This window comes from Trichomonas vaginalis, chromosome I (assembly GCF_026262505.1).
Source record: "Trichomonas vaginalis G3 chromosome I, whole genome shotgun sequence".
Lineage (NCBI taxonomy): Eukaryota > Parabasalia > Trichomonadida > Trichomonadidae > Trichomonas > Trichomonas vaginalis.
The window spans coordinates 4,907,426-4,931,120 of NC_067203.1; the positions used below are offsets into that span (position 1 = coordinate 4,907,426).

The 23,695-nt window shown below is 34.2% G+C and overlaps 11 protein-coding genes and 3 pseudogenes across 14 annotated transcripts, besides 3 other annotated features; 9 read left to right on the top strand and 5 right to left on the bottom strand.

Annotated features, from left to right (window-relative positions):
* Nucleotides 1–14,491: part of a mobile genetic element that runs on past the window's edge.
* TVAGG3_0930950 (DNA/RNA polymerases family) lies at nucleotides 37–2,166 on the top strand (the record flags this gene model as incomplete). Its single annotated transcript, XM_051252603.1, has 1 exon — nucleotides 37–2,166. The coding sequence occupies one exon, from the start codon at nucleotides 37–39 to the stop codon at nucleotides 2,164–2,166; it is 2,130 nt and encodes a 709-aa protein (XP_051078177.1).
* TVAGG3_0930960 (uncharacterized protein) lies at nucleotides 2,234–2,827 on the top strand (the record flags this gene model as incomplete). Its single annotated transcript, XM_051252604.1, has 1 exon — nucleotides 2,234–2,827. A coding segment is annotated over one exon (594 nt), but the record flags the coding sequence as incomplete, so codon positions are not given.
* TVAGG3_0930970 (uncharacterized protein) lies at nucleotides 3,614–4,250 on the top strand (the record flags this gene model as incomplete). The annotated part of the gene is made up of 1 exon (XM_051252605.1): nucleotides 3,614–4,250. A coding segment is annotated over one exon (637 nt), but the record flags the coding sequence as incomplete, so codon positions are not given.
* TVAGG3_0930980 (organellar and viral DNA polymerase type B) lies at nucleotides 4,930–5,463 on the top strand (the record flags this gene model as incomplete). Its single annotated transcript, XM_051252606.1, has 1 exon — nucleotides 4,930–5,463. The coding sequence occupies one exon, from the start codon at nucleotides 4,930–4,932 to the stop codon at nucleotides 5,461–5,463; it is 534 nt and encodes a 177-aa protein (XP_051078180.1).
* TVAGG3_0930990 (organellar and viral DNA polymerase type B) lies at nucleotides 5,758–6,145 on the top strand (the record flags this gene model as incomplete). The annotated part of the gene is made up of 1 exon (XM_051252607.1): nucleotides 5,758–6,145. A coding segment is annotated over one exon (388 nt), but the record flags the coding sequence as incomplete, so codon positions are not given.
* Nucleotides 6,899–7,297, top strand: TVAGG3_0931000 (uncharacterized protein; the record flags this gene model as incomplete). The annotated part of the gene is made up of 1 exon (XM_051252608.1): nucleotides 6,899–7,297. The coding sequence occupies one exon, from the start codon at nucleotides 6,899–6,901 to the stop codon at nucleotides 7,295–7,297; it is 399 nt and encodes a 132-aa protein (XP_051078182.1).
* Nucleotides 7,873–8,748, bottom strand: TVAGG3_0931010 (protein of unknown function, DUF4106 family; the record flags this gene model as incomplete). The annotated part of the gene is made up of 1 exon (XM_001309196.2): nucleotides 7,873–8,748. The coding sequence occupies one exon, from the start codon at nucleotides 8,746–8,748 to the stop codon at nucleotides 7,873–7,875; it is 876 nt and encodes a 291-aa protein (XP_001309197.2).
* TVAGG3_0931020 (uncharacterized protein) lies at nucleotides 9,077–9,238 on the top strand (the record flags this gene model as incomplete). The annotated part of the gene is made up of 1 exon (XM_051252609.1): nucleotides 9,077–9,238. A coding segment is annotated over one exon (162 nt), but the record flags the coding sequence as incomplete, so codon positions are not given.
* Nucleotides 9,712–10,949, bottom strand: TVAGG3_0931030 (annotated as a pseudogene). The gene has a single exon. A coding segment is annotated over exon 1 (1,238 nt).
* TVAGG3_0931040 (uncharacterized protein) lies at nucleotides 10,979–11,263 on the bottom strand (the record flags this gene model as incomplete). Its single annotated transcript, XM_051252610.1, has 1 exon — nucleotides 10,979–11,263. The coding sequence occupies one exon, from the start codon at nucleotides 11,261–11,263 to the stop codon at nucleotides 10,979–10,981; it is 285 nt and encodes a 94-aa protein (XP_051078184.1).
* TVAGG3_0931050 lies at nucleotides 12,086–12,560 on the bottom strand (annotated as a pseudogene). The gene has a single exon. A coding segment is annotated over exon 1 (475 nt).
* Nucleotides 14,492–14,577: 86 nt separating the features above from the next.
* TVAGG3_0931060 lies at nucleotides 14,578–17,777 on the bottom strand (annotated as a pseudogene). The gene has a single exon. A coding segment is annotated over exon 1 (3,200 nt).
* A 3,036-nt stretch (nucleotides 17,778–20,813) lies between these two features.
* TVAGG3_0931070 (glycine-rich protein family) lies at nucleotides 20,814–21,488 on the top strand (the record flags this gene model as incomplete). Its single annotated transcript, XM_001318990.1, has 1 exon — nucleotides 20,814–21,488. The coding sequence occupies one exon, from the start codon at nucleotides 20,814–20,816 to the stop codon at nucleotides 21,486–21,488; it is 675 nt and encodes a 224-aa protein (XP_001319025.1).
* Nucleotides 21,489–21,913: 425 nt separating this feature from the next.
* On the top strand, nucleotides 21,914–22,087 carry TVAGG3_0931080 (ribonuclease inhibitor domain-containing protein; the record flags this gene model as incomplete). The annotated part of the gene is made up of 1 exon (XM_001318989.1): nucleotides 21,914–22,087. One exon carries the CDS (start codon nucleotides 21,914–21,916, stop codon nucleotides 22,085–22,087), a length of 174 nt encoding a protein of 57 aa, XP_001319024.1.
* Nucleotides 22,088–22,398: 311 nt separating this feature from the next.
* Nucleotides 22,399–22,431: a mobile genetic element.
* Nucleotides 22,432–23,611: 1,180 nt separating this feature from the next.
* Nucleotides 23,612–23,649: a mobile genetic element.
* The last annotated feature ends 46 nt before the right edge of the window (nucleotides 23,650–23,695 follow it).

Genomic DNA, 23,695 nt, shown 5'->3' on the forward strand with positions numbered 1-23,695 from the left:
CATTTTTTTATTTTTATAAAAATGCCCCCGCATAGAATGGATAGAAGGTCTGCTAGAATAAAAGCAGAGTTAGAAAGATATGGTTGGAGAGTTTCAAAGAAGTTTAAATATAGGAAGGGAAGACCCATAAAAGTCTATGACAAACTGGCTGGTCTGACCTATGAAATGGACTTGGAAACAGCACGCGCAAATTATCCAAACAGATTAGAGAGGTTAGAAGAAGAGCGTCTTATGAACTTGCCTTTCAATGTTAGTGAGCCTCAAGTTGAAGGACAAGACGGCTTTGCCAGATTCTACTGGAAACATGACGAACAATTGTATCCCTTGAGGAGGAAAAAAGGAAAAGGTGAAGACGCACATGCTCCCATGGAAAGAACAAGATATGCATATGAAAAGTATCGTGAAGTTAGAAGTCAAATTACATCTGGTCGAACCTTTACAGTAAACTTTGACGAAGGAAAGAACAAAGAAGGCTTCATGGGTGTACTTGCTGCCATTCAAGATGGAAATAAGAAAGGATACAATCTCAGATTGACCATAACAGATTTAGATGGTCATATATACTACTCACATGGCAATGTCACAACAGCTGCAATGCTTCTTGACGCTTTCAAGACTACAAAGAGAGAACAAATGGTTGACTCCGACTCAGACATTTTGAATGCAATTGAAGGAATTGCAAGTGTAAAATTTGAATGGTACCAACCTAACCCGCAAGCAGTCAGACAACATGCTGGATACTTCCCGTTCATAAATAAGTCTGACATTGACTTGACAAGGTATGGAATTTACAATTCAATTGAAACAATTGTCAATGAACCTTGTATTCTTACATGTCTCAGGAACTCTGGTCTTGTTTCAGAAGAGAAGATGAAGTATCTTGAGTCATGTGTGAAGACAAGGTACATTCTCAGAGGTCAATTGGCAAAAATTGCACCGTTGGCAAATGTCAATATCCGAGTCAACATTCCGACTGAGAAAGGTTCTTCACATGACGACTATGTTGTTGACAAAGACTTACCATGGTTGAAGATTGTAATTGTCCACAACCACTTCATGTTGAACGAAAGTCTTATGTTCGGAAAAGGCAAGTGCAACATTGTCAGAGCTGTAAACATTCTTTTCGAGAAAGGTTTGTTGGAACCAATTCCAGATGACAAGCTGACAGAAAGTTTTGTACCAAAAGACGAAACAAACTTTTCACTGTTAGCAAGACCAAAAGTTGTTCCAGACAAAGTTCTAGTACAAAAGAAGTACACAGTTCCAAAAGGAGTTGGATTGTTCGGATACCAACCTGAACCAGAAGAACTTCCAATGAGGTTGCAAGAACTTCAAGATGCTATAAACAAACTTCCATTGAGGCATCCAATCGACGTCAAATTGTATTGGAGAGCATCTGAGTTAGGTCAGAAGGTTTTATATGAAACAGGTTGCTTCGACGATGTTTATGAGATAACAGGAGAAGTTTCTCAGAAGATAAGAGACTCGCTTGAATTTCCACGAACTGGTCCGATTGGATGCGACAAGTTCGACTCAGATGAAAAGATATACTATGTCGACCTTAACGCTGCGTACATGAGGTTCGTCCAATATATCCCGACTGGAATTCCAAACGAAGATGGTGAGTTCCCAGGAAGGAACTATACAGTTGGAAAAGTCATACAACAACTGTATGATATTAGGAAAGCTTCAAACCCCAAACTTGCAATGACATTAAAATTGCTTATGAATTCGACATGGGGGTATTCCATTAAAAAACCTCAAGAGATGAAGAGTAAACATTATGAGAAGGTCGACAACTTTGTTGAAAGGTTCTCCCCTTTTGTTTTGAAATACGAATTTACCGAAGGTGAAAGTGGCTTAGTAACCACATTAAAACCTATTGTTGAACATTGGTCTTACCCTCAGTTCGCAAAGGCAGTCCTTGACAACTACAACAAATTCTTCTCCGAAGTCAAATCCAAAGTTGTGGTTTACTATGAGAACATCGACGCGCTCATGACGAACGAAGAAGGGTATAACAAACTCATTGAAATGGGAATGGTCGGTGAGAAAATGGGCTGTTTTAAGCTAGATAAGGTATTTTCCGAAGTTCATGTCCTCTCCAAACGTAAGTACTGGGGTATACTTGAAGACGGCACAGAAATAAAACATTGCATGAAGTAAAAAATTGCATGAAATGGCATACCATTTTAAAACATTTTTTAAAACCATATATTTTTACATATATTAAATGTTTCAGGTTGAAAAACAAAGAACAAAAGTAGCAGATACAAAACCGTTAGACTATATCTTTACAAACGCCGGTAGGACTATTTCAGATGAAGAAATTTCATCCCGTTCATACAGGTTTGACTATCCAATTCGTTGGCTTCAAAGTCCTTCAGATGCAAAGGCAATAGGATTTAGAAGAGTTTTGTTTTCAAATAGAACTAACGCTTTTATGTTTGCAGTATATTTTCATGGGCAGTATGAAGGTTCTGATGGTCTAATAGACAAATTTGACGAAATGAGAATCTTTACAGTTCGTTCAGACGAAAGTCTTGAGAAAACTCTAAATGACTTTCAAACTCAAATAAACAAATACTACTGGGAATTTCAAGAAAAATACGACTCTTTACTAAATGGAACATACTATCTGAAACTAGAATATGACAAGATGAACTCCACAGTTTCATTTCAAAGGATTGAAATTAACCCTCGAAGAAGTACACAGTTTTTATTTTGGGAAGTAGACAAACGTTCTTGGGCGCAATTTCTTCGGTTACTAAACCAGAACGAACCATTACCACCTGACGGTCCGTTTAAATTTATACGCCCACCAACAGATTTGACAGTTTATAAAAACGTGTTTGACCCTCAAAATGTTATATGTCATGCAAGTTTCAGTTCAAGCAACAATAGTTTTCTTTGTATTGGTAAGGACTTTTATGACCTTACCTCTAAATTCTACGAACCACCTAGTAACAGTTTCTCTGACTTTCAAGTTTGGTTCACAACAAACGGTGTGCAACATATTATTCCACTGTACTATGACTTTTATCTCGAATTGTCTTTCATATACAACTACGGAAAAGTGCTGAAAAAGTATTGAAAAATATATTTTAGGGTAGAAGGGTATATCTACCCTCTTTTCTACCCTCTTTTCTACCCTCTTGAATTTTCATGAAATTTGTGCTGAATTCGACAAAAATGAGTTTTTGGTTGAAAAAAGAGGTGGAGCCAAAAGTGGCTTAACCTCAAAACAAGCATTTTGTGAAGAATATACCAACCCGCTGTTTTCCGCGGGTTGCTTTTTATACAAAGTTCAACAGGTGAATTTTCATGAATTTCCTTAAGATAGAAAAAAATATATTTTAGGCGACCAGGTCACTCGGTCACTCGGTCATTTTAACTTCTCTGAAAAAGTGTGACAACATGACATTTTGACAACAACACAGGAAATAGATTTCATCGTATATTTTTTGTTAAGACTTCATCGTAAATGTTTTGTTGAGACTTCATCGTATATGTTTTGTCGAGATTTTTATCGTTGTGGTCCGACGGTTAAGCCACAAACGAATGTCCGACGGTTAAGCCAAAAATATTTTTTATTTTTATTGTACGTACTGAAATGACAGTCGAAGCAAAAACGTTCACGAACAAATCTAATGGCGAAACATTCACAAAAGGCACTTACAACGGTATTGAAGTCTTACGTAGAGACAAGGATGGTTATATAAATGCAACAAAGATATGTCAGCAGTTTGGGAAAGACTTTAGAAGGTTGTTGGAAAATAAGTCCTGGGAAGAGTATTTTAAGGCATTTTGTGAAGAATATACCAACCCGCGGAATTCCGCGGGTTGCTTTTTATACACAGTTCATGCAGGAATTCCCGATGAAATCAAACAGGTTAGAGGAACGTATGTAGACCCAAGACTCGTAAACTATATTGCAATGTGGGCTTCTCCAAAATATTGTATAGCAGTTGGAAAAATTATGGACTCCATAGACAAGAAAGTTCATGAGAAGTTAGATGAAGAAGAACTTGAAGATACAGTAGAGAATGCAAAACCTTTGTTTGAAGAAGAAGTTAGAAAAATGCATGAAAAACAAATAGAACATGAACGTGAGATATGTTCTGGTTATAGAGATTCTCCATACGAACTAGACCAATGGGAACAAGAAGATTTAAAGAGAGAATTTAGAGAATATGAACTCGCTAAGATAGCATTAGAAGCTGCAGAAAAGAAGTTAAAAGTTTGGGGTCGTTTTGTACAAAAATATTGTGAGTAAATGAACCATTTTTTTTCGACAAAAATATATTTTAGGGTAGAAGGGTATATCTACCCCGTTTTCTACCCTCTTTTCTACCCTCGTAGAAAACACACAAAACTCTTGAATTTTGTATAAAAAAAGCAACCCGCGGAATTCCGCGGGTTGGTATATTCTTCACAAAATGCTTGTTTTGAGGTCGAGCCATTTTTGGCTCCACCGTATTTTTAAACCAAACTCGTTCATTTTGTGCTGAAATAAAATAAAGGTAGTCCCACCAAAAAATATTTTTTTATTTTTATTGTAAGAACATGTCAGCAACAACAGCACCAAACTCGTTAGTCATGAACCCAACTTCTATGTTAGTAGAGATGAAAAGCTTCATTCCTTCTTCATATACTTTCGAAACAGAAATCCAGAAGATAAAGCAAGAACTTCTCCAAGGAGATCTAAACTGTAGTGCGAAAGATGAAACAAATGAACAGTATCTTTATGAAATGCAGGATATTATTGACCATCTACCTAAACTTCCTGAAATACAACAACAAAAGCTCACTATTCCAGAATTCGATGAAATAGAAGTGAAACCATCTGACTCAGTTGAAATAAAGAAGTTCATACGTAATGTAAACTATGAGTTTCTTGGATTTCATTACAACCACAAAGACTGCGATATGGTATATTTCATTGACATATATAAATCTGAAGAATTTAAGACCTACGACAACTTTGTTTCGTTAGTTGCTGAGTGTGTCTTGCAGATAAGAGATAAAGATAGAAGAGGTAAGGTATGGAACCAACAGATAAAACCAGCAGCCTTTGAGTTAAAGAAGACCATCTACGCCTTACTTGTTTTAGCAGGACAAATTTCAGAATATAACGCAAAAATGAACTCACAATGTTCAAAATGTAAAGCAGCAACAAGGAAATATAACTACTCCGTCAAAGAGATAGAAAGAATGAGAAAAGACCATACTGACTTAAAGAAAGAAGTAGAGAAACCAGCAGAAGATAAAATGGACATGTTGACATTTCTGAACAAAAACTATCCAACTGCTAACGATTTCCTTCTTTCAGATGTCAAGAAGAAATATAAAGAAACCTTCGGCATAGTTAAAATTTTTGATATCCTTCGTGAAGAAATAGAAGCTACAAAACTGTTTAAAGTCATGAACCATCACAACATATACCATGTAAAACGCTTGTAAATAGTTATGGTAGAAATGAGGGTAGAAAACGGGGTAGATATACCCTTCTACCCTAAAATATATTTTTATTGAATTCTGTATAAAATTCTGAGTAAAATGACATATGGAACACATACTTTTTCAGTAAGGACATATGGGGTAGAAATGAGGGTAGAAAACGGGGTAGATATACCCTTCTACCCTAAAATATATTTTTGCTGAAAAATGACCAAATTTCATGAATTTCCTTAAGATAGAAAAAATAAAGTTATTTTTATTTTTTTTATTTTTTTTATCTTGTATGTAAGAACAGAAATGTTAAACATTGAGTTTGAAACAGTTAGAAAGATAGACAATGACACCAAAGTGGTTAGAATTGGTGATTTAAACGTAAGATACTCAAAGAAATACAAAAAATATTCTTTGTCAGACATTTTATCTCCATCTGGAAAGAGAGCAAAGGACTGGGTTAGAAATGCTTCTAGTCAGAAAATTTTGACAAGAAATCCTGAGCTTTTGATATCGGTAAGATTCTATGGAACTACAGCATATCTCATAGACAAAAGTCTTATACCAATAGTTTTGTTCTGGATTGACCCAGTTGTTGGATATAATTTCATAACATATGGTTCATTCGATACTGAACGTTGCAGTGAAGGCTTACTTTACATCGTTCAGAAACCGAAGGACTTCAATACAAAGAGATATAAGATAGGAAGAACATTTAATATAACTCAAAGATATGACAGTACAGTCAATAGAGTTAAGGTTGCGTTTGTAAATGATATGAGAGCTGCAGAAACAGAACTGCTTGAAAAGTTTGAGAAAATGTATGGTGCTCCCACGAAAGGTAAAGAAACGTTTGAAGTAGATGAGATAGCTAAAGCTATAAAATTATTTGACGAAGTTGCTGAAAAATACATGTAAAGCGTTTATTTTTGGTCTTTTATACAAGATAGAAAATAACGCTAATTTTATTTTTTTTTATTTTTTTATCCGGAATATAAAGACAGATATGTCAACAACAGAGAACACAACAACTGCTATCGTTCATGAAGCTATAAATGAAGAATATGAGTGGGTTCAGTTTAACAAACAACTCCGTCTCATTCGTTCGGTCAAAGACGATATGTACCAAATGCAAAGTATTTTGACAGCATGTTTTGCACCAGATACTAAGCTTCCTAAAGACTGGTTTAGGAACCAAAGCACACAAGAACTTTTGAGCGAAGCACAGCGAGACATACTTTTTTCTGAAAACAGTGAAGAACAGCGAGTGGGAGGGAAACCCCAGTCGCCAAAACTCTATGAAAATCGTGAAAAATTGCCAAATGGTTTGAGAGGATATTATGTTCATAGACTTCTCGTAAATAATGTGGCACAATGGGCTTCAGCTCGCTATTCATGGTATGTTTGTAAACTTCTTGACGAACTTCACAGACAAGAACGTGAAGAGATGGAAAACAAGCTTGAAGCAAAAGACAAAAGCATTCAGAAAAGAATACCACGTTCGGTACCAAAAGGAAAGGAAAAGAACTATAAGTATATGATTTATACTGAAGAGATGGAAAATGAAGAAGATAAAGATATGGTTATGTTGCATTTAGTCAGAAGAAACAACAAAAGCTTTTACGACCTTGCTAAGATTTACAAATCTGACAGAAATTGGTTCTATCGCGAAAACTTACCGATTTCAATGACCCCAAATGAAGATGTGAAACAAATAGTTCAAGATACGTTACCTCAAACACACTATGATATGAAAGGTTGTACAATACTTACCTTCAAAGAAGATTTGCCATTGTTAAAGGAAAAAATAACAGAGTATTTTGACAACTTCAAACAAGTAGAGTAGATGAACCATTTATTTTTCAAGCTTGACTTCAGATGGCTCAGGTAGCTCTATAAGGTAAATTGCCTTGTCAAATCCTTCTGGCATTCCAAGTCCTTCCATCCGACAAGAAAAAAATTTCCCGACAACTGGAAAAAAATTTCCTGACAACTGGAAAAAAATTTCCTGACAACTGGAAAAAAATTTCCCGACAACTGGAAAAAGTTCTTCCCGACAACTGGAAAAAAATTTCCCGACAACTGGAAAAAAATTTCCCGACAACTGGAAAAAAATTTCCTGACAACTGGAAAAAAATTTCCTGACAACTGGAAAAATTTTTCCTGTTGTTCGTCCGTAAACCATTCAAATTTTCGAAAATTGAGAACTTTTTGGTCGAACGACAGAAAAAGTTTTTCCTTCCGACAGAAAAAGTTTTTCCTTCCGACAGAAAAAGTTTTTCCTTCCGACAGAAAAAGTTTTTCCTTCCGACAGGACACAAACGAATGTCCGACGTACCACCAACCGAGTCCATTCCAAAGCCAGAAGAACCGACAGCCCCAGCACCACAACAGACTTACTAAGACTAAACACTTACATTTTTACGCTTGACTTTTTACAATTTGAACTTTGTTCGCGTAGATATGAATTCTGAAAGAAGTATGAGGGTCTTGTATGACTTTGTACTTCTCCCAGAGTTCATGTCTGTCAAACTTACCTGCCATGGACTCTTTCATAAGTTCCATGAAATCGTCTTCGGACAATCCAGGGAAAAGTATGATATCAGTAAGTATTCTTTTAACATCCTTACTTAAACTCTTTGCTGTCTGTACACAAATGACAACAGAGATGTTAAAGTGTCTGAGCTTCTTAAGAATTCGACACATATCTTGTTCTCTGTTCTTTAACAAAGGATGAGAAGCAAAGTCATCTAAGATAAGAAGACATCTGTGAGGGTAAGTCTTCCAATCGTAAGATTGCAATTTCTTCGAAATGTATTCTATCTCTTTCTGTTTGTTTCTGAAGTGTTTCTTCTCTAATATTCTCTGCATTTCCTCATTTGGGTCTTTAAACTTCGAATTGACATACTCATTTATAGCATTGTACTTCAAAACTCTTCTTTGGTACTTCTTTATCCAATCTAACAACTCAGAGTCTTTTATACATACTAACTTAGACTTTTTTATAATATCTTTGAACGAATTGACGGTTTGGTCAAATTGACCAGAAGTACTACAAATGACTACTAACTCATAGAATGGGTTCTTCTCATCTAGTTCTTGTTGTTGTGCAGCCATTTTAAGATAAGTGAAAGTCTTACCCGACCCAGGTGGTGCAATTAGACCTGTTATACCATTCTGAGCAAATAAGAACTTGTCATGTATGGGTTTTATCTGAGCATTTTCCAACTTCCTCTTGTTCTTGTTTAAAACATTCTCAAATTTCTTGTCAATGTCAGCAAACTTTTTTTCTAACATATTTTTAGAAAAATTAAAATTTTATCTTTTAGAAAATGTCTAGCGATTTCGCTATCTATATTCGAGACAAGCTTTTCGACAGCAAAACATCTGTAGACCATAAAATCTTACATAGTGTAAACAAGAAAGGTGAATTTGTTCTAAAGTTCTGTTTCTGGAATATGACAAGAACCATAAAACCTTAAGCAGAGAAGTCTTAAAATTTGTCAATGACAGACTTGTTGACAGAGATGACGCCGATTGGAAAGCTGAAGTCCAACAAAAGTTCTTAGAATGCAAAGAAGACACATGCGCTGTTCTTGAAGATGAAATAGAAAACAGAATAGAAGAGCTATTAAAGGACAAAGACCTTTTACAAAAATATGGTTCTGAGAAGTTTGACATAACTCCACCAGAGAAGAAGAAGAAGAGAGAGAAGAAAGAAAAGAAAGTAGAAGAAGAGAAGAAAGAACCAGAGCCAGTTCCAGAGAAAAAGAAATTTGACATGTAAAAATAAAATTTTATTTTTAGAACATTTCTGGGTCAATGTCAATGTTCTCTTCCTCTTTAGGAGCAAACACTGGCTTAGACTCTAAAATCTTTTTACCCAATTTACCTTGAACTTCAACTATCTTAGACTCATAATATTCATAGTCGTCTGCTTTCTTTGGTTCATAAGGTATAACAAGTTTGTATGCTTTGCCTTCTTTAAGGTTTGAAAACCTTCTGTCAAAATTTTCTTTGACTGCTAACAAACCTTCTATGTCTAAGTCTTCAAATTTCGCACCATTTTTTAGTCACAATAGCAAACTTAACTGGTTCGATGTTCCAAACTTTGTCAAATGTAGACTTTTCAAAATGGTAGAAGTAAACATTCAAATAAGCGAATGGGTCTAGTTCTTCTTTGACTTCTGTCATGTACTTGTTGACTGAAATATATTTCGTCATCTTTTCTATCGGATAAAAAAATATTTTTTTTTAAATTTACTCAGAAAAATTTTTCTTTGTATATACGCCGTTCTGTATGTCTAAAAGATTTTTGACATTTGCCAAGAATGTTCGTTTAGACGCTGCCATATAACCATACTCTTGGCAATATTGTTTATATTCATCGTACAATGACCTTTCATCTAAACACTCAAAGTTAGTCTCATCTATAAACAGTTCATATACACTCTTGTTTGCTTCTAACAATGTTTGTCTTTCTTCGGTATGTGGAATTTGTCTTGGATTGAACTTTGAAATATCTAATGTCATGAAATATGAGAACAAGTGGTTGTAAAAGTCAGATGTCAAAGTTTCTGACAAAGCGTCAAAATATTCTGTATCTTGCATATGAGAATCTGACGTTCTGACAACTACATATCTTCTGTCAGAACTTTCTAACTTCATCGGAACACACATTGTTTTGAAACCATGACGAAGTTTGCAACATTTTCACAAACTCTTTGGTCTTTATATTTTCTTTCAACAACTCCAACTTTGTCTGTTATAAGACTCTTCAAAGCATCTGAGTTTAAAACCTTTGTTGTATCTATACTTTGAAGTTCGTTACATACTATAAGTTTCATATTCTCTATTGAAGAGTTAAATTTACCGCAGATGTTTTCTAAGTTTGTCATATTCGGGTTCGAATAGCCCTCTAACAGTTTGCATAAGATATCTGTAAAGAAAGTGTTCTTACCAGTTCCTTGCTTTCCAATTATAATGAGAGCAGTTTCATTTTTAGCACTTGGATGTTGTAAGATGTTTGCAAACCAACATAAGATATACTCATAAACCTTTTCGTTTCCATTGCATATAATTTCTTTGACATGGTCTAACCAAGCTTCTATAACATTTTCTTTCCATTCTACTTGTTCGTATTTATATCCAGTGAAGATAGAATAGAAGTTTGGAGAAGGTGTATAGAACTTTATACCACGAACTGAAAAATCTTCTAACTTTGACAATAAGATATCCCAAGCATCTAACATCTTCATACCAACTTGTACGACTTTTATTTTCTTAAGTTTCTGTCTACATTCTTGTTCTGAAACTATTGTCGCTCTTGGTTTGTTAAAGACAACATCCCATTCTTTCATGACATAACATTCTGGGGCAGAGTCGACATAAATGACTAAACGTTTCAAATTCTCGACTGCTTTGTTATAGTCTCGAAATGGACACATATTTCTGAACGCTTGGAAGTCATAAAAATCTGAAACGTCTATTCTGTACATTTTTATAAAAATAAAAAAAAATATTTTTTTTATTCTTGACTTTGTTGTTGCATTTGTTGCATTTGTTGTTCTTGAGCTATTTGTTGTTGAAGTTGTTCTTGTAGTACAATACTTTCACCAGTTGCATCTTCCAATTCGAAACTTTCTGCCGTCATTGACAAATACATAGGACATAAAAGTTTTACAGGAACAAAGTTTGCGTCAACTAAGGTTAAGTTTATGTTTGCTAAAGTGTTTGAGTTTACTAAAGCTGAAAACTCTGCATTCGAATGAACAATAGGCAAACCAGCAGAGAAAGTGTTGTTTATACGCATGAGTATCTTTTGGTCATAGTAGTTTCTGTCGACATTCGAATAGCACTTTGAACCTAAGTTTGAAACAATATATAAAATAGGTGTACTTAAAGTCAATGGAACAGACATTCCTTGTATGACACCTTTTCCTGTTATAGGAAACTGTTGGTAGTAAAAACCAGAAATAAGTTTTGTATTATAGCTCATATCGTTTATAGTAAACTCAGTCGGACATCCAAACATAATGAAACCTGCTCTAGTTGCAGCACATGTTACATCCGTCCTTAAAGTATTAAATAAGTCAACAAAACCTGTTGGTGGTATATCTGAGTAAGTATCTTCAAAGAAGTATTTTTTACCATTCACAACAACAAAGTCTTCTGGTGTCAAAAGAGCAAAACAGGCTTTAGTCGTCATCGTGTTTAAGGTCAGTTTACAATATCGTCCTTGAGGACTTTGTAAGTTTGTTGTTATAGAATTATATGACTCAGGGTTTTTAGTCGTAAATAGTATAAACCACTATGTCTTCTGCCATTTACATATATTTAAAAGTTTTTCTGAAAGTGGAGAAGAACTTCATCTAAACTTTCACATGGCGTTTCTTGAAGTTCTCTGTCTAAGAAGTTCAAATATTTTGTAAAGACATAGAACTTTCCTTTGTCTACACGAACAAACAAAACAGGGTCTTTCATATCGTTCAAAAGCGTGTAAAGTCCTTTACATGAAATAAAGTCTATATTGTTTTTCTTCAAACATCTTTCAAGAAGTTTTGACATTTTTACTTAGCAAACAAACTTTAATGAAATGTTGTGGTCGTCAAATATTTTTATGACGTCTGGGAAACTATATTTTAAGTTCAACGTTTCACCTCCTTTCATAACGTATATCTTGTCAATGACATTATATGAAACACCACAGCAAGCAATGTCGGGCTCTATTTCTTTGATGTTTATATCGTCTGCCTCTGTCAAAAGTTTCAATAGTTCTTTCAAAACTTCACGAGGTGCGATGACATATGAGTTCACTTTTACAGGGTTGTGTTCGACCAAGTTTAACATTATACCTAAAGCTTGACAAATCTTCTCCTGAGTTTTAAGTTATCTTTCAGTTGTTTGTAGTCATTTCGAATATCTGCAACAGAACTTAAGTCTCTGCTAACTTCAGGATATGTTGGTTGTTCTTTTACAGGAACTATTGTTATACCATCTTCGTCTTCGTATGGTTTCCCCACTTCAACATCTCTTTCTTTGACATTGACAACAACACTTTGACTGTTTGTTTGAGTTGGTGAATTTAACTTCACATCTGCCACCGCCATTAAACCTTTTGAAACACTCACGCTTCTATTTTTCGGAAATGACATTTTACTTAGAATAAAAAGATGGACGTATTCGAGTATCTCTTCGAATTGAAGCAGAACAAAGTTTACACACACAAACAATACAAGTACATTGACAGAATAGTTCTTTATACAAACAATGGTAAATGTTATAGAATAGCAATATTTGCTGAACCAAAATATTTTCATAAAGCAAAGAAAGTTGGTATAACTGAAATGGTGAAAGTTCTTGACGTTGACAAAAATATAACAACAAAACTTACAGATATTTCTAAAGGAAAGTTTATAATACAATTTTATGTCAAAACTGGCGTACTGTCAATATTTGACGGAGAGAAGTCAGTTCAAGAACAACTTACTGACCTGCTGCCAAAATCTGCTCGATGGAAGCTGTCGTTATGCCAATCTGAGGAGCCCCAGCAGGTTTCATCGAACGAATCTTCAAAAGAGCATCTTCCGTGAAAAGTGCTATTGGTTTTGTAAACTTCTTTGCTCTCAGTTCATCTGGACCGTCTCTGTCACCAGTATATTGTATTTGACTGTACCAACAGTTGAAATACCACCCATAAAGTCTTCTGAGTCAGCAAATGGAATGCCAAGCCAAAAGTTTGAACGGTCTCCATTTGTATATTGAGTTTTTTGACCTCCTGTATGAGTCCATACTTTCACATATGGCATAATAGAACTTTGCATTTCAGGGTTAATGGTTGTTGTGAAGTTGTTGTTAAAGTTCATAGCATCTAATGTCAAGTTGTATGACCTCATATCTTCAACTGTAGAATATTCTTCTCTTGGATAATATTTGCCATCTATGTTTATATGGTATTTAATACCAGGGTTGTAGAAGCAAGAATAGTCATTTATAGTTCGTCTGAACAGTACAAACATAGTATCTGCATGTTTCATTGCAGTTGTTAAAGCAATATCTGTTCTTGCACCTGGGTCAGCACTTTTGGTTTCCAACTTCACCTGCAAAGTCTTTGACAGATATTTGGTGTATAGGGAACATAAGTGGAACTGCAATATATTTGGCAGCTAAAGCATTTGAAATATCTGGGTCCAACATATAGACTGCAAGTCTGCTTTCTATTCTCTTGCATTCAAACTTTTCGCATGTGAACTTAACTGGGTCCCAAGCAGTTCCAGCAGCATTGAAGTAGTAGTTTACTTCAGTGTTGAGGTTTGAGAAACCAAAGTCTAAGTCAACTTTGTCTTTGCAAAATTCGGCGAATGACGTTTGATTTGCTCCCTTTACGTCTGTAAGAGTGAATGGGTCTTGTGTTGGTGCAATGACTAAGTTATTTTTGCTTGGAGTAAGTTCGATAGAAATTTTTTCCTGCCCAGTTTGGCAAGTATCTTAAAAACCTGAAGATGAGGAAAGATGACAAAGGAACTCTAAGTTTCAGTTTTACTTTGGTTACTGCTGCTGCAGTTTGTCCAGAAAGGTCAACATAAACTCCTGGAACGTTAGGGTCAAGTCTTCTTATTTTCTCAATAGTTGCATACTGGTCTGTTTGTTCTCTAGCTTGTGGTTGTACTGAGTTTCTCAAAGCGAACCATTCATAGTTTGCCCATGTTACTGTTTGAACTAAGTCAGAGTTAGAATATATCTTATATCCCATGAAAACTTCTGGAGCATATTGGTATCCGACATAGAAAATTCCATTGCAACCTTTCTTGTCAGACAACTTGGCAGAAGGTTTTATTTCAATGTCTTGTTCCACGTATAAGAAAGAGTTGTCAATAGAAATTATATGAAACCTGTCGCAAGCAATATCTACTGTTGTTGAAGAACCTTCTCCAAACTCACCTACGTTTCCATAAGAAACAGCAGTTGTATATTCGTAAGTTCCAGGAACTATTTCTGACCTTCTAATGGCATTGTCGCATTCGTTATACCATTCGGAAACATTTCCATTCATGGCATCCAAAACTGTTGGCGTTATATTCTGAGCGGCGTACATTTCATATGAGTAAAAATATAGAATAGTTGGATTTATATGTCATAATAGAACCCACGTGACCAAGCTTTACTTTCTTCCTGACTGAGTTTTTTAACTCTTCTTTTTCCTTCATTGCCCTCTGCTTGAAGTTGTTGCATCTTTGCATTATGTTCATCTAGTATGTTGCAAATTTCCCATGTCCTTTTTGCCTTTTGGCTCTGGTCGCCCATCTCAGGTAACCTATATCCTAGAAAGAGTTTGTCATAGTCTGTATTTGAGTCTTCGCGTATTGTTTTGCATGACTCTTTCCTGAGTTTCCGGTTCAAGCTCTTCAAACAGTGCCTGTCCATATGGAATATGCTCGTTTCCAAATATATGTTTTTGTAGCCATTCTGGTTTTCTTATGTTACCAATATATCTTTGTGAATGGGAAAGCTTTTACCCAATCTTTCAGTCTTGCGTCGTTTATTTCTGTAGTTGGTTTTATTTTGTCAAGGAACATGTTTTTCAATACTAACATTTCATTTGGTACTGTCATTTGAGTTTTTCTTAAATATTCATCCCTTCTCAGTTCATTGTCTGCAAAGTAAGTTTTTATGACATTTTGCAAACTTTCATTTGCAAGGTCATGTACAATAGGTTCTCTTCCTTCTCTCTCCCTAACTTCTTTCTAAACTCTTCACCAAATATACCATCTCTATGGTTCTGTGTAGTTCTTTGAGATAAATGTTCTAGAACGTCAGGTGTTATATTTCCATCAGCCATGTTCATTTCATACTGGTCCAAAATTCTGCATGTTTCATATCTTTCAATGGCATTAAAGCGCGCTTAAAATACCAGCTATATCTGGTTCACCATTGACTTCCATTGCGTCTACAACTTCTTGGAATTGTGGTTGTAAGTTTATGAACCACCTATCTGGGTTAGCTTTATGACCCCATCTCATTGTAGTTCCATCGTCTGCAGAAACAAAAGTAGGTTTGTTTCCATCTTGGTTAGGTTCTGAATGAACTTTAAACAATGTTTCATTTCTATATGTTTTCTTGAAATTTAACCTTTTATCTTCACCGAGTTCATCCGAAGATTGAACGTTAAATGCTCGTAAGTAAAAAGGGTTGTTGTATTTGTGTACATTTTTTTCAGTACTTCCATTCTATGCTGAATATTTTCATCTGGTGTTGGAGTCTTTTGTATGTCGGCAAACATTTTTCGATATTCTTCTACTATGTCAGCCGAATTTTTTTTAGACTCTTGGAAATATTCCATATTCTCCGCATACTCTTGTTGAGGGTCAAGATTTTTCGGCTGTTCCAAATCTTCATCTAGTTCTGTGAAGTTAGTTTCCAAAGGAAGGACTTGTTCGTTTCCTTCAGGCTCTTCTAGCTGTTGTTGCTGAACTATTTCTTCCATGTCTGGTTGTATCTGAACTTTCTTCCTGTGGAGTTTCTTGTACCTCATCTGCTGGCATTTCATATATTCCGAGACCGTTTTCAACAATTTCCCTATCTACGTCATCCGCATTCATAAGCTTTTGTTCTTTCGTTCCGTCTCTATTTTTTACGCGTTTCATGACGAAAGTTGAATTGTCATTTAGCTCTGACATCAAATATCTCGGAGTAAATTCATCCATGTCATTTGGATGATATGCTATTAAATCATATCCCTTAGCGAGCTTGTATTTTCCAGGTTTGAGATTATATCCGTTTTGGTGCTGAGCCATAAAGCTAAATAGGTTCGGGTCAGTATTTCCATCCTTGAACTTTCCAATAGCTTCTTTATATCTGTCACTAAAGTCAACAGTATCTGGGAAACCACACTCTTCTTTAAGCATTTTTAAGAATTCTTGGTTTCCTTGTTCTCTACTTCTTTTATGTCCTTGCTCTGTTTGTGGTTGTTGTTTGTGCAGGGTTTTGAAACTGTTGGTTGCTGTGCTGGTTGTTGTGTGGTTGTGGAGGTGGTTGTTGTGCTGGTTGTTGTGTTGGTTGTTTGTGTTGGTTTTGGTGCATGCCTGTGTCTATGTCCATGTGACGATGTAAATGTTTTAGGTAGTCCTGGTGCAGGTGCTTCTCTTGGAGGGTTTGGTGGTATAAAGTTCCACCAGCTGGCACATATGTTCCATCTGCAGCGTAATGTCCTACCTGACTTTTCGTTTTTAAGAAAGCATTTACTAGGTCTGTTTTGGTCTGTTGTAACTCTTTTCTTGACTTTTCACAACAGTTGCTCTAACGGCGTCATAGGCACTTTGAACTGCCTGTCTCGTTGCTGCATCTGTTATTTTCGTCATATTTTGTGCTACTTCTTTTAACTCTTGTCGAAACCTTCAGACTTCAGTTTCTTTCCAGATGAGAAGTCGTTCACTTGTTTCACCTTACTATGAAGAGCTTCGAAGGCGTTCTTAAAGTCAGCATTTGTTAAAGCTTCATTTGAACTGTCTTCATCCGCTTGTATTTTTGTCCTTATTGACCCTATGAGTTGGGCTGCTTTAGCGTTGGCTTGGGCATCTAACCAGTCATTGTTAGCTTTTATATACTCTGCGCTTTTTCATTGCCTTTTGCATAGCCGCGTCGTTATTTTTACTTTCTTGTGCTAAGTTTTCATACTGTACGGTTTGGTTGCATGTAAAAGTTTTTTGCCTTTACATTTTGCTTCAACTTCTTTTTATACTCATCGCTATCCATATATGTCTTCAGGGCTTTTTGTTTTATCTCTTCATCTTTCAGTATTTATATTGAGTAGTATGGTTTTTCAAATTTATGACATCTTGTTCCATTTTTGCTACTTCTGCTGCTTTTTCTGACACTTTTTTCGCATATTCCTCTGTACTTAGTTCTTTTCAGTTGTTCTTCTTCTTCTTTTTCTCTACGTTTAACTCATTGAGTTTCTTTGTGTGTCTGTCATATTCTAGTTTCTTTTCGTTTTCACTTATTTGCTTCTGTATGTCTATGTTTGACTTTTTGACATCTGTTATTTGATTTTTGAGTGAACTCAAATTCATTTGACTTTGAGGGTTATAGGCTGTTCCGTCTGCAGCTCCACCATAAGCCTGCATTTTCGCTAAAAGTGCCGCTCTTAAACCTCCACTCTGTGCACACAGAACTCGGTTTAAAAGCATAGGATTGCTTGACATTTGTTGCAACATAGTGGGGTCATTCAGCATTTGTTGTTGCAACTGTTGTTGTGGTGTCAGTCTTACTATTGGATGTTTCAATGCTCTCTTCCTCTTACGTATATTCTTACGTAGCTTACGTGGCATTTTAAGTGAAGTTAAAAAGCGGCTTTTGACAGATGTTTTATTGTGACTTCTTCGTAAAGACTTTGTTGAGACTTCTTCGTAAATGACCCAAAAATATATTTTAGGGTAGAAGGGTATATCTACCCCGTTTTCTACCCTCTTTTCTACCCTCTTGAATTTTCATGAATTTCTTCGTAAATGTTTTGTCAAGACTTCTTCGTAAAGACTTTGTTGAGACTTCTTCGTAAAGACTTTGTTGAGACTTCTTCGTAAAGACTTTGTTGAGACTTCTTCGTAAAGACTTTGTCAAGACTTCATCGTAAAGACTTTGTTGAGACTTCTTCGTAAAGACTTTGTCAAGACTTCATCGTAAAGACTTTGTTGAGATTTCTTCGTAAAGACTTTGTTGAGACTTCTTCGTAAAGACTTTGTTGAGACTTCTTCGTAAAGACTTTGTTGAGATTTCTTCGTAAATGACCCTAGTAGTATATTTTTGGTGTAAATTTCATGAAAATTCAAGAGGGTAGAAATGAGGGTAGAAAACGGGGTAGATATACCCTTCTACCCTAAAATATATTTTTGGTGTAAATTTCATGAAAATTCTGAGTAAAATGACAGATGTTTATATGACACTTTCTCCGGTTTATAGGACCTCTCTCATATTCTAAACATCTTCGGGGCTAGAAGGCACGAAGTGCCTGGAAGCCCCACTACCTTTTTTTTTTTTTTTTTTTTTTTTTTTTTTTTTTTTTTTTTTTTTTTTTAATTACTAAACTTAATATTTTCCTTAAAATTTCTCTTCAAGTTCATACACAAACAACATAATTTTTCAAAATCCAATTTTTTCAAAAAATGTATGCATTCAAAAGTTCAGATTATATCTAGTCATTATCCATTATTAATTTTGAATTTGATTTTTTGAGATATTCATTTTATTATACGTATTACTCAGAAAATTAAATGTATTTGTGAGGGAAAACGGAGAAGATAATAAATATTGTCATATAGAGGAATAAGCAATTTTAAGGAAAATATTAAGTTTAGTAATTTGTGTATATCTTGTTATGTAATGCATATTTTCGCGATCTGACGGCAGAAATCGAATCAGCGGATCCTGAAGAATCAGATTACGCGGGAAAAATAGGTTTTGAACGCTTAGATAGGGCTAAAATGATGTTTTATGAGGTGTGGTGTATAAATATAGTTTTTGCGATAATATGGCATGAGATCAGAATATGAAGTGAGTATATATGTGTTTTTTTTCACTGGTTTATATGTTGAGATAGCTCAGTAGAGTCTGTAAAATAGTTCAGTACATGCTATAAGTTAGATAAAGCACAAAAAAATATGAAATAAATATTAATTAGGAAAAATATAATGTAAAGATTGTATGTAAAGATACTTATATAGTATTTAAAATTTATTAAAACAAGAGTGGATATTACACTCTTGTCGGTCAAACTTTTGCAATCACATTCTGATTGCAACAAATTGTCTCATTCTGGGAGACATGCAGTGGCAATGTCTCCCGGAATGACACATTGTGACCGACAGGAGTGCATATTACACTCTTGTCGGTCAAACTTTTGCAATCATTCTGATTGCAACAAATTGTCCATTGGGAGACATGCAGTGGCAATGTCTCCCGAATGACACATTGTGACCGACAGGAGTGCATATTACACTCTTGTCGGTCAAACTTTTGCAATCACATTCTCATTATACAATCTCTTTATTTTCTTGCCTGTCCATACATATAATTAGTACATAAACAATATACCTTATTCACAAATCCCTTAAGCACAAATTTACCATATGATTTGTATTTATCTTTAAAAATCTTAATATTTTCAATAATTATTGAATTCTACATCTATTTAGTTTATCAAAACACTCAATGTTATAAAATCATATTAGTTTATATCATTTATCATCAGTTTTCATTTTACGCATGTAGTTTTTAAATCTCTATCAATTTTGAAATGAACAATATATTCACAATTATATGCAGTGTCAATAGATATCTTGTTGCCTATGAAATTAACAATTTTTTCAAATTATATTGATATTCTTCAAATTGTGAATTTGTTACATTTAATTACAAATATTGTCTTCTCCATTATTTTGCATTTGACTTACATTAATAACCAAGCTTAATTTTAACAATTGATACCCAATTCAAAATGTCTTTCCAAAATTAGCCGAATTTCAAAAATTGACATGATACCACATTCTACATCAATTGGAATTAAGAATATTCCAAATTAAATAAAAAATATCAATCTTTTCAAAATTTATAATATTATCTTTTTTTAAACTGTTATTATATCATTATCATTCATAGCCTGACTTATCAAAATGAATTTCAATTCATATTGTTCAAATAAAGCATTACTTTGAAAGTTTGAATCATTACTCCGACATATTTTCCTATATAGTAAAATCACAACCGAGATTGATATATGCATAACATTTCTAGCCATTTGCATGTAGATATGTGAAATTTTAACTCTAATTTTAAAATATTATAATTTTTTTTATATATCATGTCATTATGTATAAATCAATTCGCCGGATCATATATATTAATATATCTGTAATTGAATAGACTAGGCCAATTACATTAGTTTGATATGTTGATAACTTTTTAGATTTAGATTTCAACCTCAGCAATATATACTACTATGTACCAGTAATATAATGTTATAATATTGAGTTTGGATCTTCATGTAGTGTGGTTTTACAAGCAAAATAAATTTCGTCTAATTGCACTATGAATGTCATTAGTAGACTACTAAAATCATATGGTAGATTCTCTAGTGCCTACATAAGTATATGGTATATGTCACAAAGAATGTCTCCAATCAGGGAGCTGTATTAATGAGCTTTTATAAAAATTTACGGGCGTGTCAGATTCCAATAACAAAAACTTTAGGGTATTACAAAACAATTTGAATATAAAGAATCATTTTTCTCTAGAACAGACAAGTATGATGTACTCTTCACTAATGGTAGTCAAGAGTATATTTAGACAAGAGTTAAGCTACACTAAGTCCAATGGAAGTACCATTTTATAACTTTGAATTTACTGGGGACGTCCAAGAAAAAACTCTACCTCCGGGTGAGTATTTATTAGAATGCTGGGGTGCCAGAGGTGGTGGAGTTGAAGAATTTTTCGATCTTGAACTTTCTGCGAGTGGAAAAGGCGGTTACTCAAGAGGCTTAATAAAGTTAGAACATGAAACAAAACTATACATTCATGTAGGTGGACGAGGGAAAACCGTAAAGGGAATTCTACTTGGAATTTTTGTTGAAGGTGGCTACAATGGAGGTGGATCCTGCTTTGCAACTAGAGTTGATCCAACTGGAGCGGGCGGGGGTGGTACAGATATTCGTATCGAGACTGACTCGATATTTGCACGCGTAATCGTGGCCGGGGGTGGCGGTGGGAGTGGTGGTAGTGATAAACTTCCAGGTGCCCCTGGTGGAGGACTTATTGGAGGGTTTGGAATTCCAATCCTTGTTTCGCCAGGTGGCCAAACATCAGAAAAAGAATCTGAGTTTGGAGAAGGAGGTGAATTCTTTCAAGGAGCCCATACAGATATGGTTGTTGGTGGTGCTGGCGGTGGTTGGTATGGAGCTAGCGCTCTACAACCAAAAAAAGTTCAGAAATTGGCGCCAACTCTGGCTCTGGTGGAAGTGGATACGTATACACTGAAGGAACAGCTGTAAATTATCCTGAGGGATGCCTATTAAATGAATCATATTATCTAAAATCTGCTGAAACCATTGGAGGAGATCAAGAATTTTTAGGTCCTGATGGTAGATATGAAGTAGGTCACAATGGCGATGGCTATGTTAGAATTACTAAATCAAGATTTCAATTTCTTGATCTAGACAATGAAACATGTGCATTAAAATCACATGAAAGAACGTATTGCATTGAAAACATCACAATTCCTAACGAGTATGCTGATCTCAAGGTAATTTCCATTCTTGCTTACGCATTTTCCGGAAATCCGTGCATCAAACGAGTATTCATTCCTAACACTATCATCACTATTCACAGATATGCATTCTACTACTGCGAAAACCTCAAAACTGTAGAGTTTGAAGCTAATTCTTCTTTGACATACATAGGTTTGAGTTCTTTCTCTATGTCAGGAATAACAAACATTACTATCCCAGAAAACATATCGATAATAGAATCCAGCGCTTTCGCCCTCTGCAAGAATCTTACTAATGTCACAACCTGTTCTAGAAGATACCTCAATACGGCAAATGCTTTCGAGAACTGCGACAAGCTTACTGATATCTTTGTAAGCCCATAATACGAAGGCGATGAATTTTGTGGAATTAAAGTTACTCATAAATCCGATTGCTGCTCTTGTGTTCCTAAATTAAGATGCATCAGTCAAACAAGAAGAGATTATTGCCAGCGCAAACTTAACGTTGCACCTGCTAATATTATGTTATTAAGACTTCTTTAATAAAAAATAACACATTTTTCATACATTAGTTTTGTCTGCAATTAGTGCCTTGAATAAGCCAAGGATATATGAAATCTGATTTGAATCTGATTATCAAACCATTTTCGTCATATAAAATATAGTTAAATGGGAACAGTAGGTCTGTCCTGTAATAAACAGAAATTCATCAAAAGTGACAGCCCTCAATTTTTTGACATTTGTAAATTCTAAATTGAATGAGAAAAATGAAATAATACTAAGCATAATACAATATTCTAGATTTAATTATAATTAGGAAAAAGTTAGTTTTGAGAGTACTTTTCATAGGCATATAGAATGAAATCTTCTGAAAAATAATATCACATAAACTCATATTATTTTCTAATATATAACTATTTTATATAAAAATCAAATTCAATGATCTTAAAAGCGAAGGATAAACCTCAAAATTTACGAATATAATGAGTGGGAATATAATGCTTATCTATCATAAAACCATATGAAATATCAATTTTTGCTTTACGCCTAATTTTTGACGACAATTAGCAAAAAATGTTAAATGTTAACACTCAGTCCATTTGAATATGAAAAATAAAATTGACTTTGATTAAATGTTTTTATTTATCATGCAATTCTTCTTGCGACCAAAGATTTGAATAAAAGTTCAAAAAATAAGATAGCTTAAAAAATAATATACGGTAGTGTTTACTAATAGATGAATAGTATATAAATTCTATTAAAATGGATTTGATCCAAAAAAAATATATAAAATTTGATCATAAATAAAATCGTTTTAAATTACTTCTTCATTTAAATTATAACAATTATTTTTGGTTTTATATTTTTTTGGATCAAATCCATTTTAATAGAATTTATATACTATTCATCTATTAGTAAACACTACCGTATATTATTTTTTAAGCTATCTTATTTTTTGAAATTTGATTCAAATCTTTGGTCGCAAGAAGAATTGCATGATAAATAAAAACATTTAATCAAAGTCAATTTTATTTTTCATATTCAAATGGACTAAGTGTTAACATTTAACATTTTTTGCTAATTGTCGTCAAAAATTAGGCGTAAAGCAAAAATTAATATTTCATATGGTTTTATGATAGATAATCATTATATTCCCACTCATTATATTCGTAAATTTTGAGGTTTATCCTTCGCTTTTAAGATCATTGAATTTGATTTTTATATAAAATAGTTATATATTAGAAAATAATATGAGTTTATGTGATATTATTTTTCAGAAGATTTTGTGTTCTTCTTCAAAATTTTATTTTTTTATTAAAAAGAATCTTTACAAAATATACATTTACTTTAATTAATATTTAAAAACGTGCTCTATCAAAAGTTCCAAAAATTCAATATTTTAGCTTTTCTGAGGTGTCACTTTTGATGAATTTCTGTTTACAACAGTCCAAGCTATTTTGTAAATATTTAACTTATAAAACTATAGTCTGA